The sequence below is a fragment of the Nicotiana tabacum genome, chromosome 7 (genome assembly GCF_000715075.1).
Source record: "Nicotiana tabacum cultivar K326 chromosome 7, ASM71507v2, whole genome shotgun sequence".
Taxonomy (NCBI): domain Eukaryota; kingdom Viridiplantae; phylum Streptophyta; class Magnoliopsida; order Solanales; family Solanaceae; genus Nicotiana; species Nicotiana tabacum.
The window spans coordinates 124,419,540-124,441,407 of NC_134086.1; the positions used below are offsets into that span (position 1 = coordinate 124,419,540).

Sequence of the window (21,868 nt, forward strand, 5' to 3'; positions counted from 1 at the left end):
TCCACTGCTGATCATCAATGACACACATATGCAAAGAGAGAGGACGATTATCATGGAACTTGACTTAGCCATGATGAGAAAGAATGGCTGAGCTACTAAAAATAGAAAGAAAAGTGAATGTGGTGAAATGGAATGAACTATGGTTTAGCATTTGTAGAGTTGAGTAGTGGAGATTGCTGTAACGTGATTTTTTGGGATAAACTTTATATGGACAGTTGATAAGGTAGTAAATGTTGTAGTGTTTTAATTGAACTCTGTCTCATCATCTTTAGTTATAATGTTATACTAGAAGAGGTATTCAATTCGAACGAAGGCTCCTAGAATGGCAACTTTTAAAATTTTACCTTCGCAAGATCATCATGGAGATATCGACGTTATCGGTGGAAATAAATTATAAAATAATAACTAAAAAATTTATAAAAAAAAAAGGAATTAATTTCACCGGATGACCAGCACATTACAATTTAATTGAATAGAATTATTAAATCTTGTGAAAGTATCATATCATATAAATTAGAATAGAGGGTAAATCGATAAACAAAATTACAATAAGAAAAAGATTCGTAAATACAATCTAATCAAATTCTAACTAGTCTCACGGTTGGATATGTCCAGGGATCAAGCACCAGTTGCGGCAACAAAACTAAGGTTATATCTTCCTAATTGCCTAAGCATTGATGGGCAGGTAGGTAGCATTACCTGATACCTAAATTGTTGGAAGGATTCATGTGAAGCATAGCTTCAGATATGAATGAAAAGTAGCAAAAAAGAAACTCTCAGAGACACTTCCCAACAAAGCAAAGTCTTTCCAACTGATGGTAAGTTAAGGGATATGAATAAAGATTAAAAAACAAGCATTAATGCAGTATTACAAAAGCTTTGGAATGAAAGAGCTAAAATGGAAACTGCAACCTCCTAAATTCAGATGAATCTGACGGTCTATACGGCCAACTGAAAACTGTGTCATGGTCAACCACTCTGCCTAATATTCAGATACTCTCCCCGATACAACTAGATTAACAGGGCTATCCTCCTTCAGGAGAAGCATACATAAGCAGACACGTTAAAAAAGAAAAAGACATCCCAAAGGATTCAAATCGAGAGCAACTCTGTAACCCATCAAAATTCTGAAATATATTCAGAATCGTTACTATAAACAGAATGAACCATCTTTCTTGACTATACTCTGCCATGATAAAACAGAAGAACATAGCAAAATCACCAGAGCTTTTCAAAACAACCTGAGCTGAATGGCATAACACACCATGCAAAGAATGATGCCAAAGCTTTTCAATTTGATATCTTCTTTCCACGACCTCCTTTTCTTGAGCATGAGACATAATTTTTCTACTTGGCACAGGGCAAAAGTAGTTAATACGAATTCAACAAGATGACAAGTTTTCATAGGCTAAGATCCACCTTGAGTGCACACATTTACACTATTCTGCTCAATAGACATTCCTTGGTTCAGAACATTATTCACTCCAATACTTCATCCAAGAAACTGCTCTATAGAATGCCAGAAAAAGGTAAGAAGAAAAGCCACTTGATCCATCAATTCAAGCAAAAACAACTATCAGAAATATGCTTTGCAAGTTTGATGCAATTGAAGTACAATAGTAGCAAGCTCAAAGGTAGCACAAGGACAAATTGATTAATGGCAGTAAAATAATGTAGAAAGCATGAAGCGAAGTCTCTCCAAACTAACAAAACAAGTCTGAGCAGATTCAGGGAAGCACTAACGCATGGAACTGGCCTTTCATTAGATAAAAGTACAAAGAACGTCTCTCTACAAAGAAAATACTGTACGAATATTATCCATAGTCTAACAAAAACTACCCACACCCACCATGTCCCAGTCTTCACATTCAGACAGATAGAATGCCCAGACATTAGATTTCTTGCGAGCAATGTGACCTGCGAAAAAGGGCAATTACGCCACAAGTAATCGCAAAATCATAACCTGATTACACAAATCAACATCTTTCTAACCCCACCTTGATCTTACCATTATTCATGCTACAAATTATTGATGCGAGATACTACCATTCGATTTCCCAGCATTGGGATTTACCATATGCTGATCTTGATCCTGTTCGGTCTTGTTTACCATCTCCCTTTGGCCATTCGAACACTCCAGTTCCCCAGACTTGTCCTCCTCAGCTCCAGAAGCACCGCTATGATTAATAGCAGATGTAGTAGGGATCACCATTGCACCCCTGTTCATCTCCACATCCATTGCAGACCCATTAGGCAACCCTGGGACTGGATTCTGCCCTTTCAAGTCCACAGCATTCAAAGCTACCAAAACCTCAGAAGAACCATCCAACCTATCTGCTGCATTTGCATTCAGGACATTATGCACCTCCTCCAATGGCACAGCAGCTACAACCATACTAAGGCATCGATTATTATTACTACTGCCTCTGTTGTTCACATTCGAAGGCAACCGCAATAAAACATCCTTCTTCTTCATTTTATCCCTAGCATCAAGGTAAGCAACATGATCTAAAGCCTCTCTAGCTCGTTTCCTAGTAAACGCAGCGTCCTTCGCCCTCCTCTCCGCCTCCACCTTAGCAGCCACAGCAGCTTTATTCATAGTCCCGGCGGCGATCCTCGCGGCCGTTAACAAAACCCTAGCTGCCTGCTTATCAATAACCATAGCATCCTCATTATCCACACCAACATCTTTTCCCTTTTTGAGGAAAAAAACAGGGGAATTAGGGTTAACACAAAGGGAACAAACGTAAGGGTGAGGAGGGTTGAGGCCCACGCAGGAGTTGTGAGAGAGTGAATAGCATTTGTGGCATGAAACGAGGCCGTTTGAGGAAGAGGAAGGGGGAGGGGAAGGGTCGTAAACGAGCAAGCAAGTAGGGCAAAATGATTGAGTGTTAAGTCTGAGAACACAGTTAGTGCAAAGTCGCCGGAATATCCCTCGGTGACGGACGTGGTGGAGAAAACACCGTTCCTCGACGCCGCAGTTGCCGCATGCGGTGGGAACGGGGAGAGGGGCCACGGGGATAGTGGTGAAGTTTTGTTTTGTCATTTTTGAGATTGTAAGAGAAGATGAAACATCGAAAGGTGAAGTCTGAAGAGTAACTTCATGTATATTTGTGATGATTCTGTGCTTTTTCGGAGAAGGAGAGGAAAAAGGTGTTTTCAATGTTTTTCGATAGGAGAGAAAATTAGGGTTTCATTGGTGAGGAAGACGAGGGAGGGAGACAAAAGAGGTGCTTTTTGATTGGCTGACAACTACTCAAGCCAAACGATGACGTTTTATACGGGGTTATAATTAGTCCAATTACTCGTTTAATGTGCATAATTATCGACGAGATGATGTCTAATAAAACACAATTACATAGAAATTTTATACAGATTTGGACAAAGATTTAAAAATACATTTGGATTAGTATATCTACAGGGAAAAAAATCTAATAACGCTTGGTTTAAAAAAGCTCCACATGTTATAAATAGAATCTTATTTATGGTGAATGTCCATATTTAGAGAGAGATTCTAGGGTTTATTATTTGGTGGCTAAGTCACTCTTTCCCTAAATAGAGGGTTCTATTCCATTGTAATTCATCTCAAAGCAATAAGAATTATTTCTCTACTTTCCTCTGCAATACTCTTCTTCTTTTATTATTCCATAATACGTTATCAGCACAAGACTCTAACCAATTGAGTAGAAACTTTGGGATTGAGCATGATGATTGTCAATTGTTCAATGAACTTCCTTCATGATTAAATTCTGAATTTAAGGTAAGTATTTTACTTTTCTCTTTCAAATTCTTGACATTTTATAGTTTGATTTTAAATACAAGTAAAGACAATAAATTTTGATTATAACTCTAATGGAGTTTGAAAGAAATTATAGCTACCCGAAGGGGTAAAATTTCTATGTCTTGCCATGATCAAATTCATGTATGATTGTTGGCAAAGAATTGAAAATACGTCCCATTGAATTTGCTTCATTCACATTCCCTTAAGAGAATGTGATAGCAATATGTGATAAGTCTGAAAGAAAACAAAATTATTACTATGAATGTATCAATGGATGTGGACGTAGCAATAGATGAAATTATAATCGTCATCATTGTGGTAATGAAAACAATAAGGATTCTCAAAATAATCTTTCACTTTGTGAAAGTAATATTTGTCATCAATTTGACATGAGATTTTGTAAAGCACATATCGATGATTATTGTTCATTCATGACGTGAATGTGATAACATGTGATTTATTAATACATATTCATTTTTGGAAGAATATGAACGTGTCAGTGGTAGTGAATATACCACACTCACTTCTAGAAGGAGGTTTGAGATGATATAAGAAAATAATGTCATTATTATGGCATGAATGGTCATTGGTCACGTACTTATTGTACGCCAAAATATCTTTGCATTGTGATTAATAAAAGATAACAGAAATGCAAGAAACAAATCTTGCATATAATTTTGACCATAACCATAATGGTGTAATTTTCTCTTTAAAAGAGATATTCACCATATGGATGTTGATGAATATGTGGTACTACAAAATTAATTGAGAACTCTGCAAGAGCCAATTATACTATTTTGGAGAAACACAATTGATTACCAATAAGGTATTGTGTTGTAGTAAGTCTCAAAGAAACTTATTCGGTTTCCAAAGTATACGCGAAAGCAACTGATTATATTGAGACTATAAATAAAGGAAAAATTTAATATCTTCTATTACTACAACTTATAGCGGGATAATATGTATGTGAAAAGCTACTCGCTTTATTCTCCAGTTTGTACTACATAAATAAAAGAACACCACACTAAAGTGGATGTTTATTAATATAAAAACTCATATCATAATAAACTTGGAGTTTATTGATAATTGCACACGTCATGGTGTAAACCTGAAGTTTATCAATATTGATAATTTATTCAGTTGGCATAATTGGTTTAGCCATATCAATCTAAGTATGATGTGCAAAAATAATAGAGAATTCACATGGGTAAATATTAAAGAACTAGAAGTTCTTTACGAATTCTCTTATATTGTTTGTTCTCATTAATTAATTGACCAACTAAAATTGGGATTGAATCCCATGAATGCTGGAAATATCAAAGGTGAATATGAGCTCATTCACCTGTCATGTATACCACATAAGATGCATCTATGAGATGATTACATGTATGGTTATTATTAACCTGTAATATGGTGTTTTGCGAGGTAACTTGCTCAATATTTTAATTTCGAGCATAATTTCCAAATTTTCTATTCAAGAAGTTCATCTTGATAAGTTGGTTTACATCACAAGCTGTTTAACAAAATAATTTATTGAGTGCCTTCACTTAATAGCTAAACTATTGCTTATGAGAACAAAGTTATCTATATCAGTTTGATATAGGTTATATACGAAAGTATCTTACATTCTCCCCTCACAAGTGCTTTAGGGTCAGGAACCAAATAATTTCATCGTATTATTATTAATGTGCAGTGTGTATTTTGATTAGCACCATAACGCACAAAGATGGATTTTCAAAATTGAGGAAAACAAGTTAGTTTTTCCAACATGAGGGGGAGAGATGATAAACAATTGAGAAAAAGTTACGTGGAATGAATTATCATTTGTACATTTAGATCCTCGAATAAGATAATATGAACTTGAAGTTCATAAAAAGATAATTCATTTGCAATATATTGCAAAGCATGCCAGAGGTGTTTGCTGACTCAATGAAAGTAACTATATTCTCATTGGAAATGCTCATATTAAGTCCTAGACGGACAAAGTCTATGGTACGCTTAAAGCGTATAGACAAATCGGTTTCAAATAAACTTCTTCATAAAGAATATGAGAAAATGATCAAAATGATCATAATAAAGGAGGCAAGTGATCTAGAAGATCACATGACATAAGACTTCATAAAATCTCATGAGAGGTTCAGGTACCTGAAAATATGAATAAAGAGATCTCTATATTATGTCTTTATGAAAAATAAGCAGGTTGGAACCGATATAAAATGTTCGTCGACGACATTTATGATAGCACTACATATATATGAGGATCTTAAGTCTGAAGAAACAATTCGAATAGAATTGGTTTCATATGAAATACATATAGTTTTGGACATGTAGTTCAAAAACTTGAAAGTATAAAGTCAATAGTGTTTGCAATCACCTTTATCTATCTTATATGTCTAGGCATGACATAAAAACTTGATATGCATCTAAAGTCTATTTATATGGCTTATTTGACTATACATATATGATAATTCCTGAAGGATTTAAATTGCTTAAAGTATATACAATTCTTGATCTTGAAGTACCACATCCTCAATGCAATTTATGCACAAATGTATCTTGCATAACTATAAGCATGATAATGTGATAGCGAGAATACCTCTATGGAAATATTGAAAAGGCATGCCACGATATTTATGAAGACATTATATATCTATCACGAATGATGATTTCAAGGTGCAAAATATTCATTCAAGTTAATATGGTGGATTTGTTTATCAAATCTCTACCAACAATCTCTTGAAGATGGTGCACAAGATTTGAATGTGAAGGCTCAAGGATGTGAATTGATGCTCTCATTAAGGGGAGTTAATACGCGTTGTACTCTTTTTTCCTTATAAGGTTTTGTCCCGCTGGGTTTTCCTTGCAAGGTTTTTAATGAGGCAACCAAAAGGCGTATTATTAGATATGTGTACTCTTTTTCTTTTTCTATAATTTTTTTCCCATTGGGTTTTATTTTAATTAAGGTTTTAACGAGGCACATTATTTGTTGAATAGACATTCAGGGGGAGTGTTATAAATAGAATTTTATTTATGGCGAATGTCTATATTTAGAGAGATTCTAGGATTTATTACTTGGTGGCTAAGCCACTCTCTCCCTATAAATAGAGGGTTCTATTCAATTGTAATTCATCTCAAAGCAATAAGAATTCTCTCTCTCTACTTTTCTCTGCAATACTCTTCTTCTTCTTTTATTGTTTCATAACACCACATAAGTTGTTCTTATTTATTTATGGTAGAATAGCCTAAATGGCACCTATAGTTGCGCCACTTTGTCATGTTGATCCTCCTACTTCACTTTTTTTTCATTCAGACACTTTAACTTATTCAAAATAAATATTTTAAACCCCTCTGACCGTGTGTGTATCTCACTTGCTTAACGTGGATGACACATCATATTCCACGTCATTTTTTTATATTTTATCTACTAAAAACATTTATTATATATTATTTTCTTAAAGAAAAAGAAAATCAATACCTCCATCTCATCTCTCTTCCCTAAAATAAATTCACAGATTTCTTCTTCCTAGGAAATGTCAAAATTAAATGAAAATAGAACAAAATTAGTATTTGATAGCATAAATGGCCACTTTTAGTAAGGGATTTTCTAAAGCTTGTTGCTGACAAAAACCTATGGCCGGAGTGTCGTAAAAATGGCCTAAAGAATATCCACCATTTTTCACGGTCAGAGCACTACCGGAATTACCTCTCCTATCACGCCCCGAACCTGGGCTTGGACGTAACACGGCACTCGGTGCCTGACTACATGTGACCGAGCGAACCAACTGGCTGGCTGAATCAACATGTGATATCATAACATACTAAATGCGGAAGATAAACTAACACATGCTGATATACTGAAAGTCTGAATGATATAAATCAAAGTACGGAAATACTAATATAATTTATGAAACGTATTATAGCAAATATAGCTTAACATGAAAAACTTGAGACTCTGTCTAACTGTTACTCTAGTCTATGAAGCCTCTAATTTGTACTGAAAACGCTGACTGTCTCAAAATACTGAAGACTATAGTAATGATAATGCCCCGAAAGAACTGGGGATTACCAAATAGCTGGTACGAGGATTCTAGCGCTCTGAATCATCAACCTGTAAATCATTACCTGCATCGTGAGATGCAGGCCCCGGGCAAAAGGGACGTCAGTACATTTGAATTGCATTGGTATGTAAAGCAACTGAAAGAAAGAATTATAAATGCTGAAACTAAAACTAAGTTGATAACTGAGAATTGATAATTGATCACTGAAATGATAATTGATAAATTAAATGATAACTAATAACTGATAACTGGACTGATAACTGATAACTGATAATTGAACTGAAAGAAAGTAAGGATATGAACAATCCCTTTTCTAAATGATGAACAACCTATTTATCTGAATATTAAACTGCGGCCTCAGGCCCAATATATATGTGTGCACAAACTGCGGCCTCGGGCCCAAGTATACGTATACATAACTGCGACCTCAGGTCCAAAATGCATAAAGCATAAACTGCGGCCTCAGGCCCAAATACAGTTGTTCGACATTCAGGGATTTAAAATTAGAAAATGAGAATCATACTGCAATATATAATAATGAAATACTGAATCACGCTGAGTTACATGATACTGGAATACTGGATCACACTGAGTTATATTATACTGGAATACTGAATCATACTGAGTTACATAATACTAGAATACTGAATCATACTGAGTTACATAATACTAGAATATTGAATAGGACTAGAATGAGACATGTATTCTTGAACTGGTTATGAACACTGAAACTTCAATTGTTTATGACATGCTGAGTAAACTATACTGAGACTTAGGGACATCAAGCCCAAGTTTATATTGAATGCTAGGACTGTTTATCGGGCAGCGTTATTTACTCTTAACGGTTTGGCTTATCGATTATCGGCTTTTAAATGTATTAATCCGCTAGCCACCCGATAAGGTATCGGGTGGATTGGTATCGGTTTAGCTCTTATCGAGTGGTTATCGGGCAGTTTATCGGCCTAGAAATTCATATATATATATATATATATATATATATATATATATATATCATTTATACATTCACGAGCCTCAGACATTGGCATGCCAGTGATTATTTTTGTTAACTGGAAACTTGATTTAAAAGGATATTGCTAACCAACAAGAATTTCCGACATGGCAAATACTTGTTCATCTTCATAATTTTTGTATCACTATATGTTGGCTTCTGCAAATAAGGTTCAGATGATAGCATGGCTGGTTTGATCTACGGTGAAGATGGGGCTTCCTTTAGTTAACTTTTTCGCTCAAAGATCAAGAATTATGCAAGTTATACGGGACATCACTGGCCATCTTGGGAATCAAACTCTGTAGCTTTCTATTCGTAATATCAGGGATAATAGAGAAGTGCAGGAAGAGAGTTCAACCTCCACACTCACCCCCTTTCGAAAACCCAAAATGGTTGCAATATCATTGTTTTCTATCGTTAACCATAAGACCACTTCACCATTCTCAGAAAAACCATAAGAAATACTTTAACTGGCCATTAGATTTTCTTCTGTTGAATTTCACTTTCTTTCAAAAGAGTTGCTATTTGAAAAATAAAGCGCAGATCAATAACATGATTGCTTCAAATATGAGAATGCACAGTTGATATCAATTTGACGGTATTATGATTTGTGATTACATCATGTTGTTAGTTGCCCGTTTAAACTCCTTGGTTTATATATATACTTAACGGGTTAACGGATTAACCGTTAAGAAAATTGATTAATCCGCCCCCAAACCGATAAGTCGTTAATAAAAAAAAATTAATCTGTTCCCCGTCCGTTAAGCCGTTACCAGTAAGCCATTAAGCTTTGGTTCGGTTCAGTTTTCGATTTCGGGTCGGTTTTGAACACCCCTATTGAATATGAACTGAGCTCACAACGTTCAGAATGAAAGTCATGAACGAGTTATGAAGCTAGAGAATAGAAGTTCTACAACTATTCAAGGAACTAGGCTTAACTATATTTCTGAGGCAATTGATATGTCGTAAAAGAAACGTAGTGTAGGGAGAATCATTAAAATTCCCAAACATAGAAAGTTAGCCTCACATACCTTAACTTCCTGCTCTTGAGCATAATACAATATTCGCCAACCCTTTCAACTTTAATCTATATCAATACAAGTCAAAGGGATTCCAAATTAGCAACAATAGTCATGTTTTGGTCACTTAGGCATTTTATCACACTCGGTGGCATAAAGCTTCATAGCCCTTATTAATGGTGTCTCTACACCCAATAACCTATTCTTTTGCTCCTAGATAAATTCTAAAGTCCCAAATGGTTATAATCAACATTATTCTTTATCACTCATAAAGTAAACAACACTCTTAACCAATAATCAACAATCAACACCCCAACCCTATAATCGTTCACGCTTTTCTATCAAACTCATCAACCCATATCTCATGAACTAGGGTTTATAATCATTAAACTAATGCTAGAATCAATTAGAGAGTGAAGACATTACCTTTTTGAAGTTCAAACCTTTTGAATTCGAGTTCTAGGCTTCCTTCTCTCAACAATGATGTCTCAATCGAATATCTAATGATATGGAGGGTTTACCCATGTTAATAAGATGTTGGGAGATTGCAATTAACTTAGAATCAACATTAAAACTTACCTTGGGTGGTGGAGGGACCCTTAAGGAGTTAGGCTTTTGAGAGCCTTCCTTTCTAGAGCAAGTTTTTATGTTTTGGGGCTGTGGGAGACGAAATAAGGCTAAAAAACGACTTCCCAAGTCGTCCACCGCGTCCCAGATCGCTGGGACACTGCCTCACCACCTCGGTCGCGGTAAAAACACGGCAGGACCGCGGTGGTTATCCACCATTCTGTAAAACGGGCATAACTTTTTGCATAGAGCTCCGTTTGGGCTCCAATATATCGTTGGAAAGCTATTTCAAAGGCCTACAACTTTCATGCTTTGAGTTTTCCCAAATTCCTTACACATTTTCACTAAACCCTGCTGGAAGACGGACCTTCTGCAAACTTAGTCGATTTTGTCGAATCTTATGCACCTCACTTTCCATCTTGATTTTGAAATAACTATTTTTACCCATAATCATCCCGATAGGATTTTACATGTCCAAAATATAACCTTACTACTCCTTTAACTCATTCATACCTAATCCGAATGTGCGGGGTGTTACATTATCTCCCCCTTGGGATCAGAAATCGCTACCCTGCCAATCGTCTTGAGGTCATGAAGCCAACTCTTGAAAAACCTATGTGTGAATCACTAAGAGATGTTGAAGATCTTTCTCTTAAGTTTTCCATTTATGTGGACTTTAAAGCCAATGGGGAGCTTGATATGGCAAGAAGGTAGCAGGAACTTGTGGAAAAACTCTCCCGGGAAGCTAATTTAATTAGCAAGCCTATTGTTAGCATACGGGGGGACGAAAAGGTGGTGCAGTTGGGGGGGGGGGGGGCGAATAGGGAGGAACAGAATATCCCTTTTGTTTTTTCTTATTTATTTTTCACTCTTATTTTAATGATTTTTTTCTTTTTCTTTTAATTATTTTTGGTTCAAAATATTCGTATTCACGCTTATTATCCGCGTGAATTACACTCACTTTATCCAGCTCAATCATTATTTTGCCACATGTGCTTGGTCAACGGTCAGAGGGGTTTAAAGTATTGATTTTGAACAAGTTAAAGTGTCTGGATGATAAAAAGTGAAGTAGGAGGACCGACATGACAAATTGACACAAGTATAAGTGTCATTTAGGCCATTCTGCCTTTATTTATTTTTGGAAATCGCCGGTGTGGGAAGTGAGGAACTAGAAATTGGTCAAAGATCCAAATATTGGGCCTTCTATAATTATTTAAAAAAAAAAGGTTAAAGACAACACTTGCATACGCCACCATTTAGTGCTTCTATTTTTGGACACATATGGTATACTTGAAATTAAAAATTGGTGAGGACCATATGGCAATAATTGGCTTAAACTCATCTGTGACTTCAGCTGGAGAATTTTCTCTACTCTTAGATAAAGAAATTTGATGGTTAAGAGCTTTATCTAGAAAGCATAGGAGCAACAGTTAAGAGTGATTAAGACTCGATCAATTATCTGCGGTGAACCTTCTGCATGCAAGTACCCATTTAAACTTAACAATTTACAGTCAATATTTTTTCTGCTCATCTGCTGTTAAGATATTCGAAATAACGAAGAAACTATTTCATTCATTTCTGTTCTGAATACAATGTTGAGGAGTCTGAGTGCAAGTAACTCACTATGCCGAGTTCACTTATAAAAGAAAATTCATATCTCAAAATTGAGCGAGTACATCAACGACATTTCAGGCAAAGCTCGAGTGCAAGTACTAAACAGTGTTTTGAGTTTCCTTCTTAATATCTCTAGCCGAGCCTGGACTTGCCTGATCAGAGGGCAGTGTATCGAAAGAACGTTAAGATCTGAACATAGCTCCTGGCCTCCACAGATAGAGATGAGCCGAGCAGCACAAGAATACATATTTCTCAACATTTACAAATGCATAGTTGCTCAGCATATGATACAGTTAACCTTAATATTGGTTGTAGTAGTATACTAATCACCTGCACCCCAGAAGAGGCAAAAATGTTTGGTGATTTCTTTTTATCGATCTAAGCCTTTATGGACATAGTTACATGTTACCTGTGCTGGTGAGAGGTAGAAGGTACCCCGTGCATCAGTCGACGTGCGTGTGAGCTGGCTCAAACACCGCCATTACAACGAAAAAAAAGCCTGTTCACCTGCAGTGATACTAAACTGATAAGACCGAGAAAGGTATTATAATTCATCACTGCTGATAGGAATGCTAAACACTGGACGTCAAGCCAGCTTTCGTTGTCACTGCATCATCGATGTTAATATTCAGCTATTAGTTACAGCAAGACTTCACAATACGTACATCATAATCAATAAAATTCAAACATGTGGCAGACATCTTTTTCCACCTTCCAAACTGCTGGAATGGAATATAATAAGAAATACAATGGCTTTTGGATATATATCAAGTAATAAAAATTGAAGTGATTGATTAAATTCAGATATTGAGAAGCTTAAAAGTAGCATTAGATTTATTAAAAGTAGGATAGATCAAATTTTTAATTGTACATTTTAAGTGGTGCTTTCATCTCACAGAAGCGTAAAGCAAATTAATTGTTCTATCTGCAGTCAATTGTTCCTGTCTCAGCCAGTAAAAGATCAGATTTGAGATAGAACATTCTGAAACGTCTTTTTTGTGAAGGATCGTTAGCAGTATGATGCAAATATTGACAATTGAATTTATAAATGTGAAGTAACCACAGCAAAATGAGTATCACGGGATAAACTCCGAACTATCATAAAAAGTTTCTGTTTTATAGTTTAACTATCAGAAGACATAATTTTCTAAAGCATGATAAACAGTATAACCTTTCTGAGAAGGTAATGTCATCTTCAGATTATATAAATGACTAACAATTAGGATAAAACTAAAATAACTAACTTTATAGAGCTATTAGAACATCAAAGTATTTGTAAAGTTTATATAGAAACTGAAAGAAAGAAATAACAGATGGAACTTACTTTTAGGTGTGCTTCGTAGATCAGTGTTGAAGATTGAAGCAGGTATCTAACGGAAGATTTGGAGTACATCATAATTTTCTTCAGATCACCAATATTCTACATTTACGTACCATTCAACTTGATTGCTGAAACAATCTCCCCATTAGAGTATTATGGTCTGCAGTCAGGTCCATCTGAATTCCCCAGACCTTCAGCAAGTATATAGCCAACAGTATCCTGTGTGATCAAATTGTCATGGGAAGGCTTTTTGGCATCTATTTCATCTTGCACGCTGGAACCGACTAATAAAGCGTGAGTACTAGAATCAGGGACCCATCCCTTATCCAACATCAACTCCAGTAAGAAAGAGGCCTTGTTTTTGTATCCCTCTTTCAAGAGAGCATTTATCAGCATGTTGTACATAGCTGAATCAACAACTTCAGATTCTGAGACGAGCTTATCTATTGAAGAAAGTATCATGTGGACCTGAGCGTTTTTCACTAGATATTCCAGAAGTTCAGCAAGTGTTTCTGAATCTGGTGATAGACCCCGCCGAAGCATTGAATCCAAGAACAGGGCAGACTTCTCTACACTCCCAAGCGAAGTCATGCCCCGAATAAGAATGCAATATGTTTCACCATCCAGGGTACAACCATTTACAATCATTCTCGAGAGCACTACAAAGAGATCACTTGCTCTGCCTAAACTGAATAGGCCTTGCAATATGCTGTTGTAAGCAGCAGTAGAAGACAACGTACCAGAATAATATGCAAGTGGTAGCAATTTGATTGCTTGACCAGCATAGCCACTAGTACAAAGTCCCTTCATAAGCTTGTCAAACGAACTGGACTGAAGAGCGTATCTCTTTGTTGACATGAAGCAAAATATTTCAGCAGCTTCCTGAATCTTTTCCTTGTGGCAAAGACATTCAATAAGTTGAGCATATGATACCAAATCTATTAACCCAGCTTTGGCCCTAAATTGATGAAACAAAGCCAAGGCATCCTCACATTCACCTAATTTACAGTTGCCAATGATGAGAGCAGAATATGTAGACGAATCAGGGCTAACGGAGGAAACAGTCATTCTAGCAAGATATTTCAAAGCATCTTTCAGCTTTTCATTATCACACATGTACCGAATCATGATATTCCAAGAACGATGATCTGTGATGTTTCTCTCAAACATTTCATCAAACAGATCTTCGGCTATACTAAAGGTGCCATCATTTAGAAAAGCTTCAAGAAGTGCATTGTAAGGCAGTACACTTGCAACTTCTTTGTCATTCAAAAACTCCTTAGCTTCACTCAACATATTCAATTCACATAATCCATCTATTATTCTCATGAATACATCATCATCTGGCCTAACATCACTATACACCATTTCATCTACAAGTTTTACAGCATCAACCACGAGAAGATTCTCGCACAAACACTTTATCATTGCTCCATAAGTTGGTGTATCAGGAAGAACCTTAGATTCTCTCATCACAGAGAACAACCTCATCACTACATCTAATTTATTCATCTCACAAAATAAAGGAATTATATGAGCATAAAATCCAGAATAATCCGGTTCACACCGTACGCTAAACATATCATCTAAAATTACAAGTGCCTCATCCACTCTACCCCTTGCAACAAGTTCACCAATAATTATCTGAAAAGTCCTCCCATTGGGATTACAACCTTTCTTATGAAGTCGTTTGTATTGTTCCAATGCAGCATCAACACGATTGGCAGCAAACAAAGCTTCTATCAAATAATTAAGTGTATCAATATTGGGACCAATTCCAGCTTTCACAATCTCCTTATACACGAATAATACATCCTTAAATTCTTTATTTTCCTTGATAAGTGCAACTAATAATTGATTAAATTCAGATATAGAGAGCTTTAAGCTACTCAAATTTATACAAGAAAAAACACACAAAGCCTCACTAAGCCTACTATTTCTAACAAATGCATCTAACAAAGCCACAAGAACCTGTTCATAATTTGGGAATTTCTCCTTTACCATCTCATTACAAAATCCTTCAATTTCATCTATTTTTCCAGCCATACCTAGCTTCAAGATTAATTGAAAATAAGTATCAGCAGAGTGATGAAACTTTTTTTGAAGGGAAGCCCATTTGAATAGCTTCAATGAAGAATCCAAATCAGTTGTGGAATCGAGAACGGTGGCTAAAGTTTCAGGGTGAAGCTTATTCTTTAAAACTTGAATCTTTGTGTCGAAGTCAGAAGAAGGGGTAGAGGGCTGATTGGTTTCAGGGATGATTTGGATTCTACAAGCACCAGAAAGTGAAGAAAGAGAGGGTTTTGAACAAACCCAGTTGGGGATTTTCTTGGTAAGCTTTAAAGTTGAGAGCTTTATCACCATTGAAGTTGCTCCCTCTCTGCTCAGTGGTCACTTATATTTCAACGAAAAAGATACATTTAAACAGTAAATACCCAAAAAAAAAATGAGCTGGATAAAAAACGAGAATTAAGCAAGGTTGAAGTGGAAGGGGGGATGCTGAAAACAGTACAGAACTGAATTCTGAACAGGGAACAGAATCAGGGGAACCAGAATCGGTAATGTTGAAGGGAAGTGTAATCAAGCAGACAAAATAAACTCAATAAATAGACTACTAAAAGGAGTATTTGCTCTTTAGTCCATGAGTTTCAGGGAGATAAGAATTAGCTACCTCATAGTTGTCAAGTTTATAAAGGTGACGCCTCTCGTAGTCTCTCTCTTGTCCATCCCTCTAAAAGTCTCTAAACGTTTAAAAGTTGAATTCAATCAAACTTGTTAATTAACCAATATTTGGCCTGGGAATGGGTAAAAAGTAAAAAACATCATTTGGTGATACAGACTTGGGTATTATATTCTCTCCATTTTTCAACAAATGGTCATGTTTGAAATTGTATACGTGACAATTCAATTGGACAGTAACCAAATGGGGGAGATGAATCTAGCTTCAATTTGAATGATCTTAAAGTCTTTTCTTTCTTTTGCATCAAGACATATCACTAAAAGAGGGTTGTTATTTCTTCTTTGGCATTACCACTTAGTTAGCCCAAACGACGTCTGTGTTCATCAGAAAGTTTAGGCACCCCAATAGGGCCAAATGGATTGATCTCTCTACTTTGATTTGGGGTAAAAATAGCACGATCTAGCCAGTTTTCGAACTGGTCATTCAAAAATAGTCATCATTTATCAAGTCAATGAAAAATAATCACTATTTTGCTGCAACAGAGACCAGTCCAACATAATATACTGGAGTTCGGTACCGCCTGTGTATGAATTTCCAGCATAATATGCTGGACCGATATACTTTGCTGGGTCCACTATAGTATACTGGAGACTGGAGCACCGGTGCTCCAAACTCCAGAGTATATTATGCTGGAGTATTTTTCCGGATTTTGAACAGTATTTTCGTTCAGATTTGTCTTTACATGAAAAGTGGCTAAATTTCGATTACTTTTGAAACTGGACTATTTTTGAACAACCACTTGTAAATCTGGCTATTTTTGAATTTCTCCTGATTTGGGCAGCTAAAGTACTGTAACTGATTGGAAAGTTTTATTTCCCCTACTTTGTTCAAATGTATAATCTTTAGAACTAAATCCAGATATTAGACATAAGAGCAATGGATCAAATTTATTTCCTGGGTCAAATTTTTGGTTCCCATAACCAAATGCTTTTCTTTCCCTTGAAGGTGTTGATACTTCGGAAACCTCTTTTGTGGTAATGTTCTAACAACTACTTTCTCGTCAAACGAAGATTTCTCTCTAATCTTGTGTTTTAGTCTCATTTCTTTCCAGCTGTACATATGGAAACACGAACTGTGATTGCAAATATTGCTTACTTTTTAATTAGACCAAGTTTTTATGCTAACCATGAATTGCATTCAGATAATCAAATTCGGCTTCCCATTAAACTTCTTGCCGCTCTCAGTTTTAGCATTCCTATGATATCTCAAAATTTCATGGGAAAATGACATTGTATAGTCGCCCTTAAAATAATAGCCAAAAAAATGTATATTTGTTGTATACATATACATTATGTATGTTATATATAAATTTTATACACTTTTTCAGCTAACGAATATAAATAGTTTCTGGCCTCGGCTAACAAATATAAATAATTTCTGGCACGGGCTATGTCAAGCCCCAAACCTAGGGAGGCGTTGCTGGCACCCGGTGCCACCCTGGCCCGAGCGAACCGCTCTGTAACTCATTCTTTATGTGACCATCGTGGCCCAACATAGAAATAACTTATAGTGTATAACTGCAAGTGGACAAAACTATATCACTAAATCATTTTTCTTAAAACATGAATACATATGGGTCGTCATGGCCTCTAACATACTGTATAAAATGAATCTCTGTATACAAAACCTCTAAGATTATTTGACATCAAAATGGACTGGGTACCGGCCTACCCATAAGTCTGTAGCAAAATTTTGATGCGATGACTCATAGACTCGGTTGCACTCCGAATGAGGTGGAGTCTTACCGATCCTTCGCTGAAGCAAATCTCGTCAACTATGAGGGCTCGTTAAACCGATTATCTATACCTGCAAGTATGACATTCCTGAGTTTCCCATCACTAGGCCGAGATAATACCTTACCGCCAAAACTACACACCGTCTTAAGCTTTGCCACTGAATCATCACATGCTCCAGATGAGGTATACACAAGAGTACGGAAACCACAGTGATTGCACTGACCCATTGTAATTTTTGTATTCATGTGGGGAAGATTTCTTTTCGTCAAACTCTTTTGGACCTTTTCAACCATCGCTAGCATAGAAGTGTTGGAACCACCATCAGATCCAGTATGACCCACGCCTAAGATGCCTTTTAGCTCCAAGTAACCTTGTGAACCACATTTGCCGAACCATAAGAAAAGGGATTTTCCACTCACACTTTTCAGAATTACTTCTATCAATAATCTGAATATCTAAGTTAACAAGTCTTCCAAAAAAACTTCCAACTTCTTGAAAGATATTTTTTTAACAACAAATGAAGAGGTAATTCCATGAGTCTGGTCCAAGTGGAAGAAATGGCCTTTTTTCCCCTTAGAAAAGCAAATATTCGAAGTCTGATCAAAAGAGAAGCAAGGCATGCCCCTCTAAACCCAGTTAGACTTTAAAATTGACACCAATTCTTTTGTCCTCCAAATTCATGCAGTCATGATCACCCTCCAGTTTTACTCCCTGTAGACCTATACTTAAACAATTCGATCCTGCTTAGACTAAAAAATTTGATCCTCCTTAGACTTCTCAATCTTATTTAACCAATATCAGAGACATGGTATAGGATATTCAAAAAGTTAAAGTTGATTAAGGAAGCATTGCATGCATATTCATTAACTAGAAACTACAATAAAGATATTGATTGACCATGTTAGTGACGTAAAGCCATGTGAAAACCACGTACATAATATATGTTCATAAAGATATGCAATTAGCTTTTGCATTGCATTACTCCACAATGCTGCCTAATTATTGAATTAAGAACAATCTTCACATCCTCATTGGAACCCAAACGAGAAAAGAAATAAAAGATATTTTTGAGAAAAAATTTAAAATGACAAATAAGTCAAAATAGAGAGCAAAACAAAGAACTGGAAGTACTGGGAACATAATTTTTCCCCGGATTAGCACGATCACGCGTAAACTCAAGTACAAACTCTTCGGTATGTTCAGGTTGAAATTTTGCCTTTGGATATTAAGCAGAAGTGAACTGAATACAATTTCCACGTTGAATACCAACTACCAAGTATCACTTTTTAAAATTTGCCACATTTCCCATGACTTTAAGAATCATGTAAAATTTAAGGGGAGGGGGGAAATTTTAATCATTATTCAATTTATTAGTTAATTAGGTAATGTCCCGTTACCCGGTACCTAACCAATTACCCGTATAATTAAGAATTATCTCAAATTACTTAAAATTCTACTTATTTTTTAACACACTTTATATAACTTACTATCATGGTCATGTGGTACCATATAAGATAAATACGTACACTATTATTCAAAACATTCATGTAAAAACAAATGCATATATTTTTCTCAATTTCGAATTTTTCTTCTCATAAAAACAGTAAAAAATTTCGTACGCTTAATTCTTAAAATGGTAAAAATATAACCTTCTTTTCTCGTGAGAAAATAATTTTTATCTTTACAATAAACAAAATCTCATAAACTTTCTTATATTATGAGTATAATTTACCATATCCGAAAATAGTAATAATAGTAACTATCCAAAATTATGTTTATAAAATTTTTACTAAAATACTTTATTTAAAAGAAAATACCACGTTAACATAACATCTAACGGTATTAAGGTCGTTAAACTTTCGGGGTCTTAATCCTTTCAACCTTATATGGATTACTACGACTTATCCTAATATTAAAGTACGGGGTGTAACATCTTTCCCTCCTTTGGAACATTCGTCTACGAATGTTAACACTTAAAGATTTACGAAATTTTTCACCAGGGTCTCTTTTGTAAATTAACCCAACCTCTATCTGAAGTCTGGAATATTCACAACTTGTTGTACTTGAATATGTCGTATCTTCTTCACTTTTACCTTACTTACCCTTCAATCTCGTATCGTATCTTTTGTTTCTTTCATAACCTCCTTCCACATAAGCGAAAATTATGCCTTAATGCTCTAATATGATACCTGCACCTCTGGTGCATACAAAATCCAGCGAAAGCTTTATACCAACTTTGTACGACTTAGCTCTATGGCACGATTTGGAACAAAAGAAGGGTAACATTTCCTAAATGCCCTATAGCCTCTCTATTATAAATGTGGTGCGCAACATATCCATAAGTGAGACTCTACTAGGCACGGCTTTATAGACTTCCTAGGACACGACCCGCTCTGATATCACTTTGTCCTGGCCCAAACCTAGGGAGGCGTGGCTAGCACCCAATGCCGTACTGGCCCGAGCGAATCGCTCTATAACTCATTCTTTCTGTGACCATCGTGGCCCAACATGGAAATAACTCGTAGTGTATAACTGTAAGTGGGCAATACAATATCACTGAACAATTTTTTATAAAACATGAATACATATGGGTCGTCATGGCCTCTAACATAATGTATAAAATGAACCTCTGTCTACAAAGCCTCTAAGATTATTTGACATAAAAAATGGACAGGGTACCGGCCTACCTATAAGTCTGTAGCAAAATTCTGATGCGATGACTCATAGACTCGGCTGCACTCCGAATGAGGTAGAGTCTTATCGATCCTTCACTAAAGCAAATCTCGTCAACAATGAGGGCTCGTCAAGCCGATTATCTATACCTGCAGGTATGACATACCTGAGTTTCCCATCACTAGGCCAACGTAATACCTTACCGCCAAAGCTACACATTATCTTAAGCATTGCCACTGAATCATAACATGCTCCAGATGAGGTATACACAAGAGTACGAAAACCACAGTGATTGCACTGACCCATTGTAATTTTTGTCTTCATGTAGGGAAGATTTCTTTTCGTCAAACTCTTTTGGACCTTTTTCAACCATCGCTAGCATTGAAGTGTTAGAACCACCATCAGATCCAGTATGACCCACGCCTAAGATACCTTTTAGCTCCAAGTAACCTTGTGAACCACATTTGCCGAACCATAAGAAAAGGGCTTTTCCACCTACACTTTTCAGAATTACTTTTATCAATAGTCTGAATATCTAAGTCAACAAGTCTTTCAAAAAAACTTCCAACTTCTTAGAAGAAATTTTTCTGACCACAAATGAAGAGGTAATTCCATGAGTCTGATCCAAGTGGAAGAAAGAGCCTTTTTTTTCCTTAGAAAAGCAAATATTCGAAGTCTAATCAAAAGAGAAGCAAGACATGCCCCTCTAAACCCAGTTAGACTTTAAAAATGACACCAATTCTTTTGTCTTCCAAATTCATGCAGTCATGATCACCCTCCAGTTTTACTCCCTGTAGACCTATACATAAATAATTCGATCCTACTTAGACTAAAAAATTCGATCCTCCTTAGACTTCTCAATCTTATTTAACCAATATCAGAGACATGATATAAGATATTCAAAAAGTTAAAGTTGATTAAGGAAGCATTGCATGCATATTCATTAACTAGAAACTACAATAAAGATATTGATTGACCATGTTAGTGACGTAAAGCCATATGAAAACCACGTACATAATATATGTTCATAAAGATATGCAATTAGCTTTTTCATTGCATTACTCCACAATGCTGCCTAATTATTGAATTAAGAACAATCTTCACATCCTCATTGGAACCCAAACGAGAAAAGAAATAAAAGATATTTTTGAGAAAAAATTTAAAATGACAAATAAGTCAAAATAGAGAGCAAAACAAAGAACTGGAAGTACTGGGAACATAATTTTTCCCCGGATTAGCACGATCACGCGTAAACTCAAGTACAAACTCTTCAGTATGTTTAGGTTGAAATTTTGCCTTTGGATATTCAGCAGAAGTAAACTGAATACAATTCCCACGTTAAATACCAAC

General features: G+C 35.9%; 2 protein-coding genes across 4 annotated transcripts; both read right to left on the minus strand.

Moving 5' to 3' along the window:
- Positions 1-1,740: 1,740 nt before the first annotated feature.
- LOC107796833 (uncharacterized) lies at positions 1,741-3,247 on the minus strand. The gene has a single exon (XM_016619658.2). The coding sequence runs from the start codon at positions 3,044-3,046 to the stop codon at positions 2,027-2,029; it is 1,020 nt and encodes a 339-aa protein (XP_016475144.1). The 5' UTR covers positions 3,047-3,247; the 3' UTR covers positions 1,741-2,026.
- An 8,740-nt stretch (positions 3,248-11,987) lies between these two features.
- On the minus strand, positions 11,988-16,023 carry LOC107796832 (uncharacterized). Of its 3 annotated transcripts, XM_016619656.2 has the most exons (3): positions 13,373-16,023; positions 12,458-12,555; positions 11,988-12,378 (listed from the first exon to the last, which is right to left on the minus strand). In XM_016619656.2, exon 1 carries the CDS (start codon positions 15,731-15,733, stop codon positions 13,523-13,525), a length of 2,211 nt encoding a protein of 736 aa, XP_016475142.1. In that variant the 5' UTR covers positions 15,734-16,023; the 3' UTR covers positions 11,988-12,378; positions 12,458-12,555; positions 13,373-13,522. The 3 variants fall into 3 exon arrangements, with proteins under 3 accessions (XP_016475142.1, XP_016475141.1, XP_016475143.1); XM_016619655.2 differs by having other exon boundaries at positions 11,988-12,555; XM_016619657.2 differs by having other exon boundaries at positions 11,988-12,655.
- Between the last annotated feature and the right edge of the window lie 5,845 nt (positions 16,024-21,868).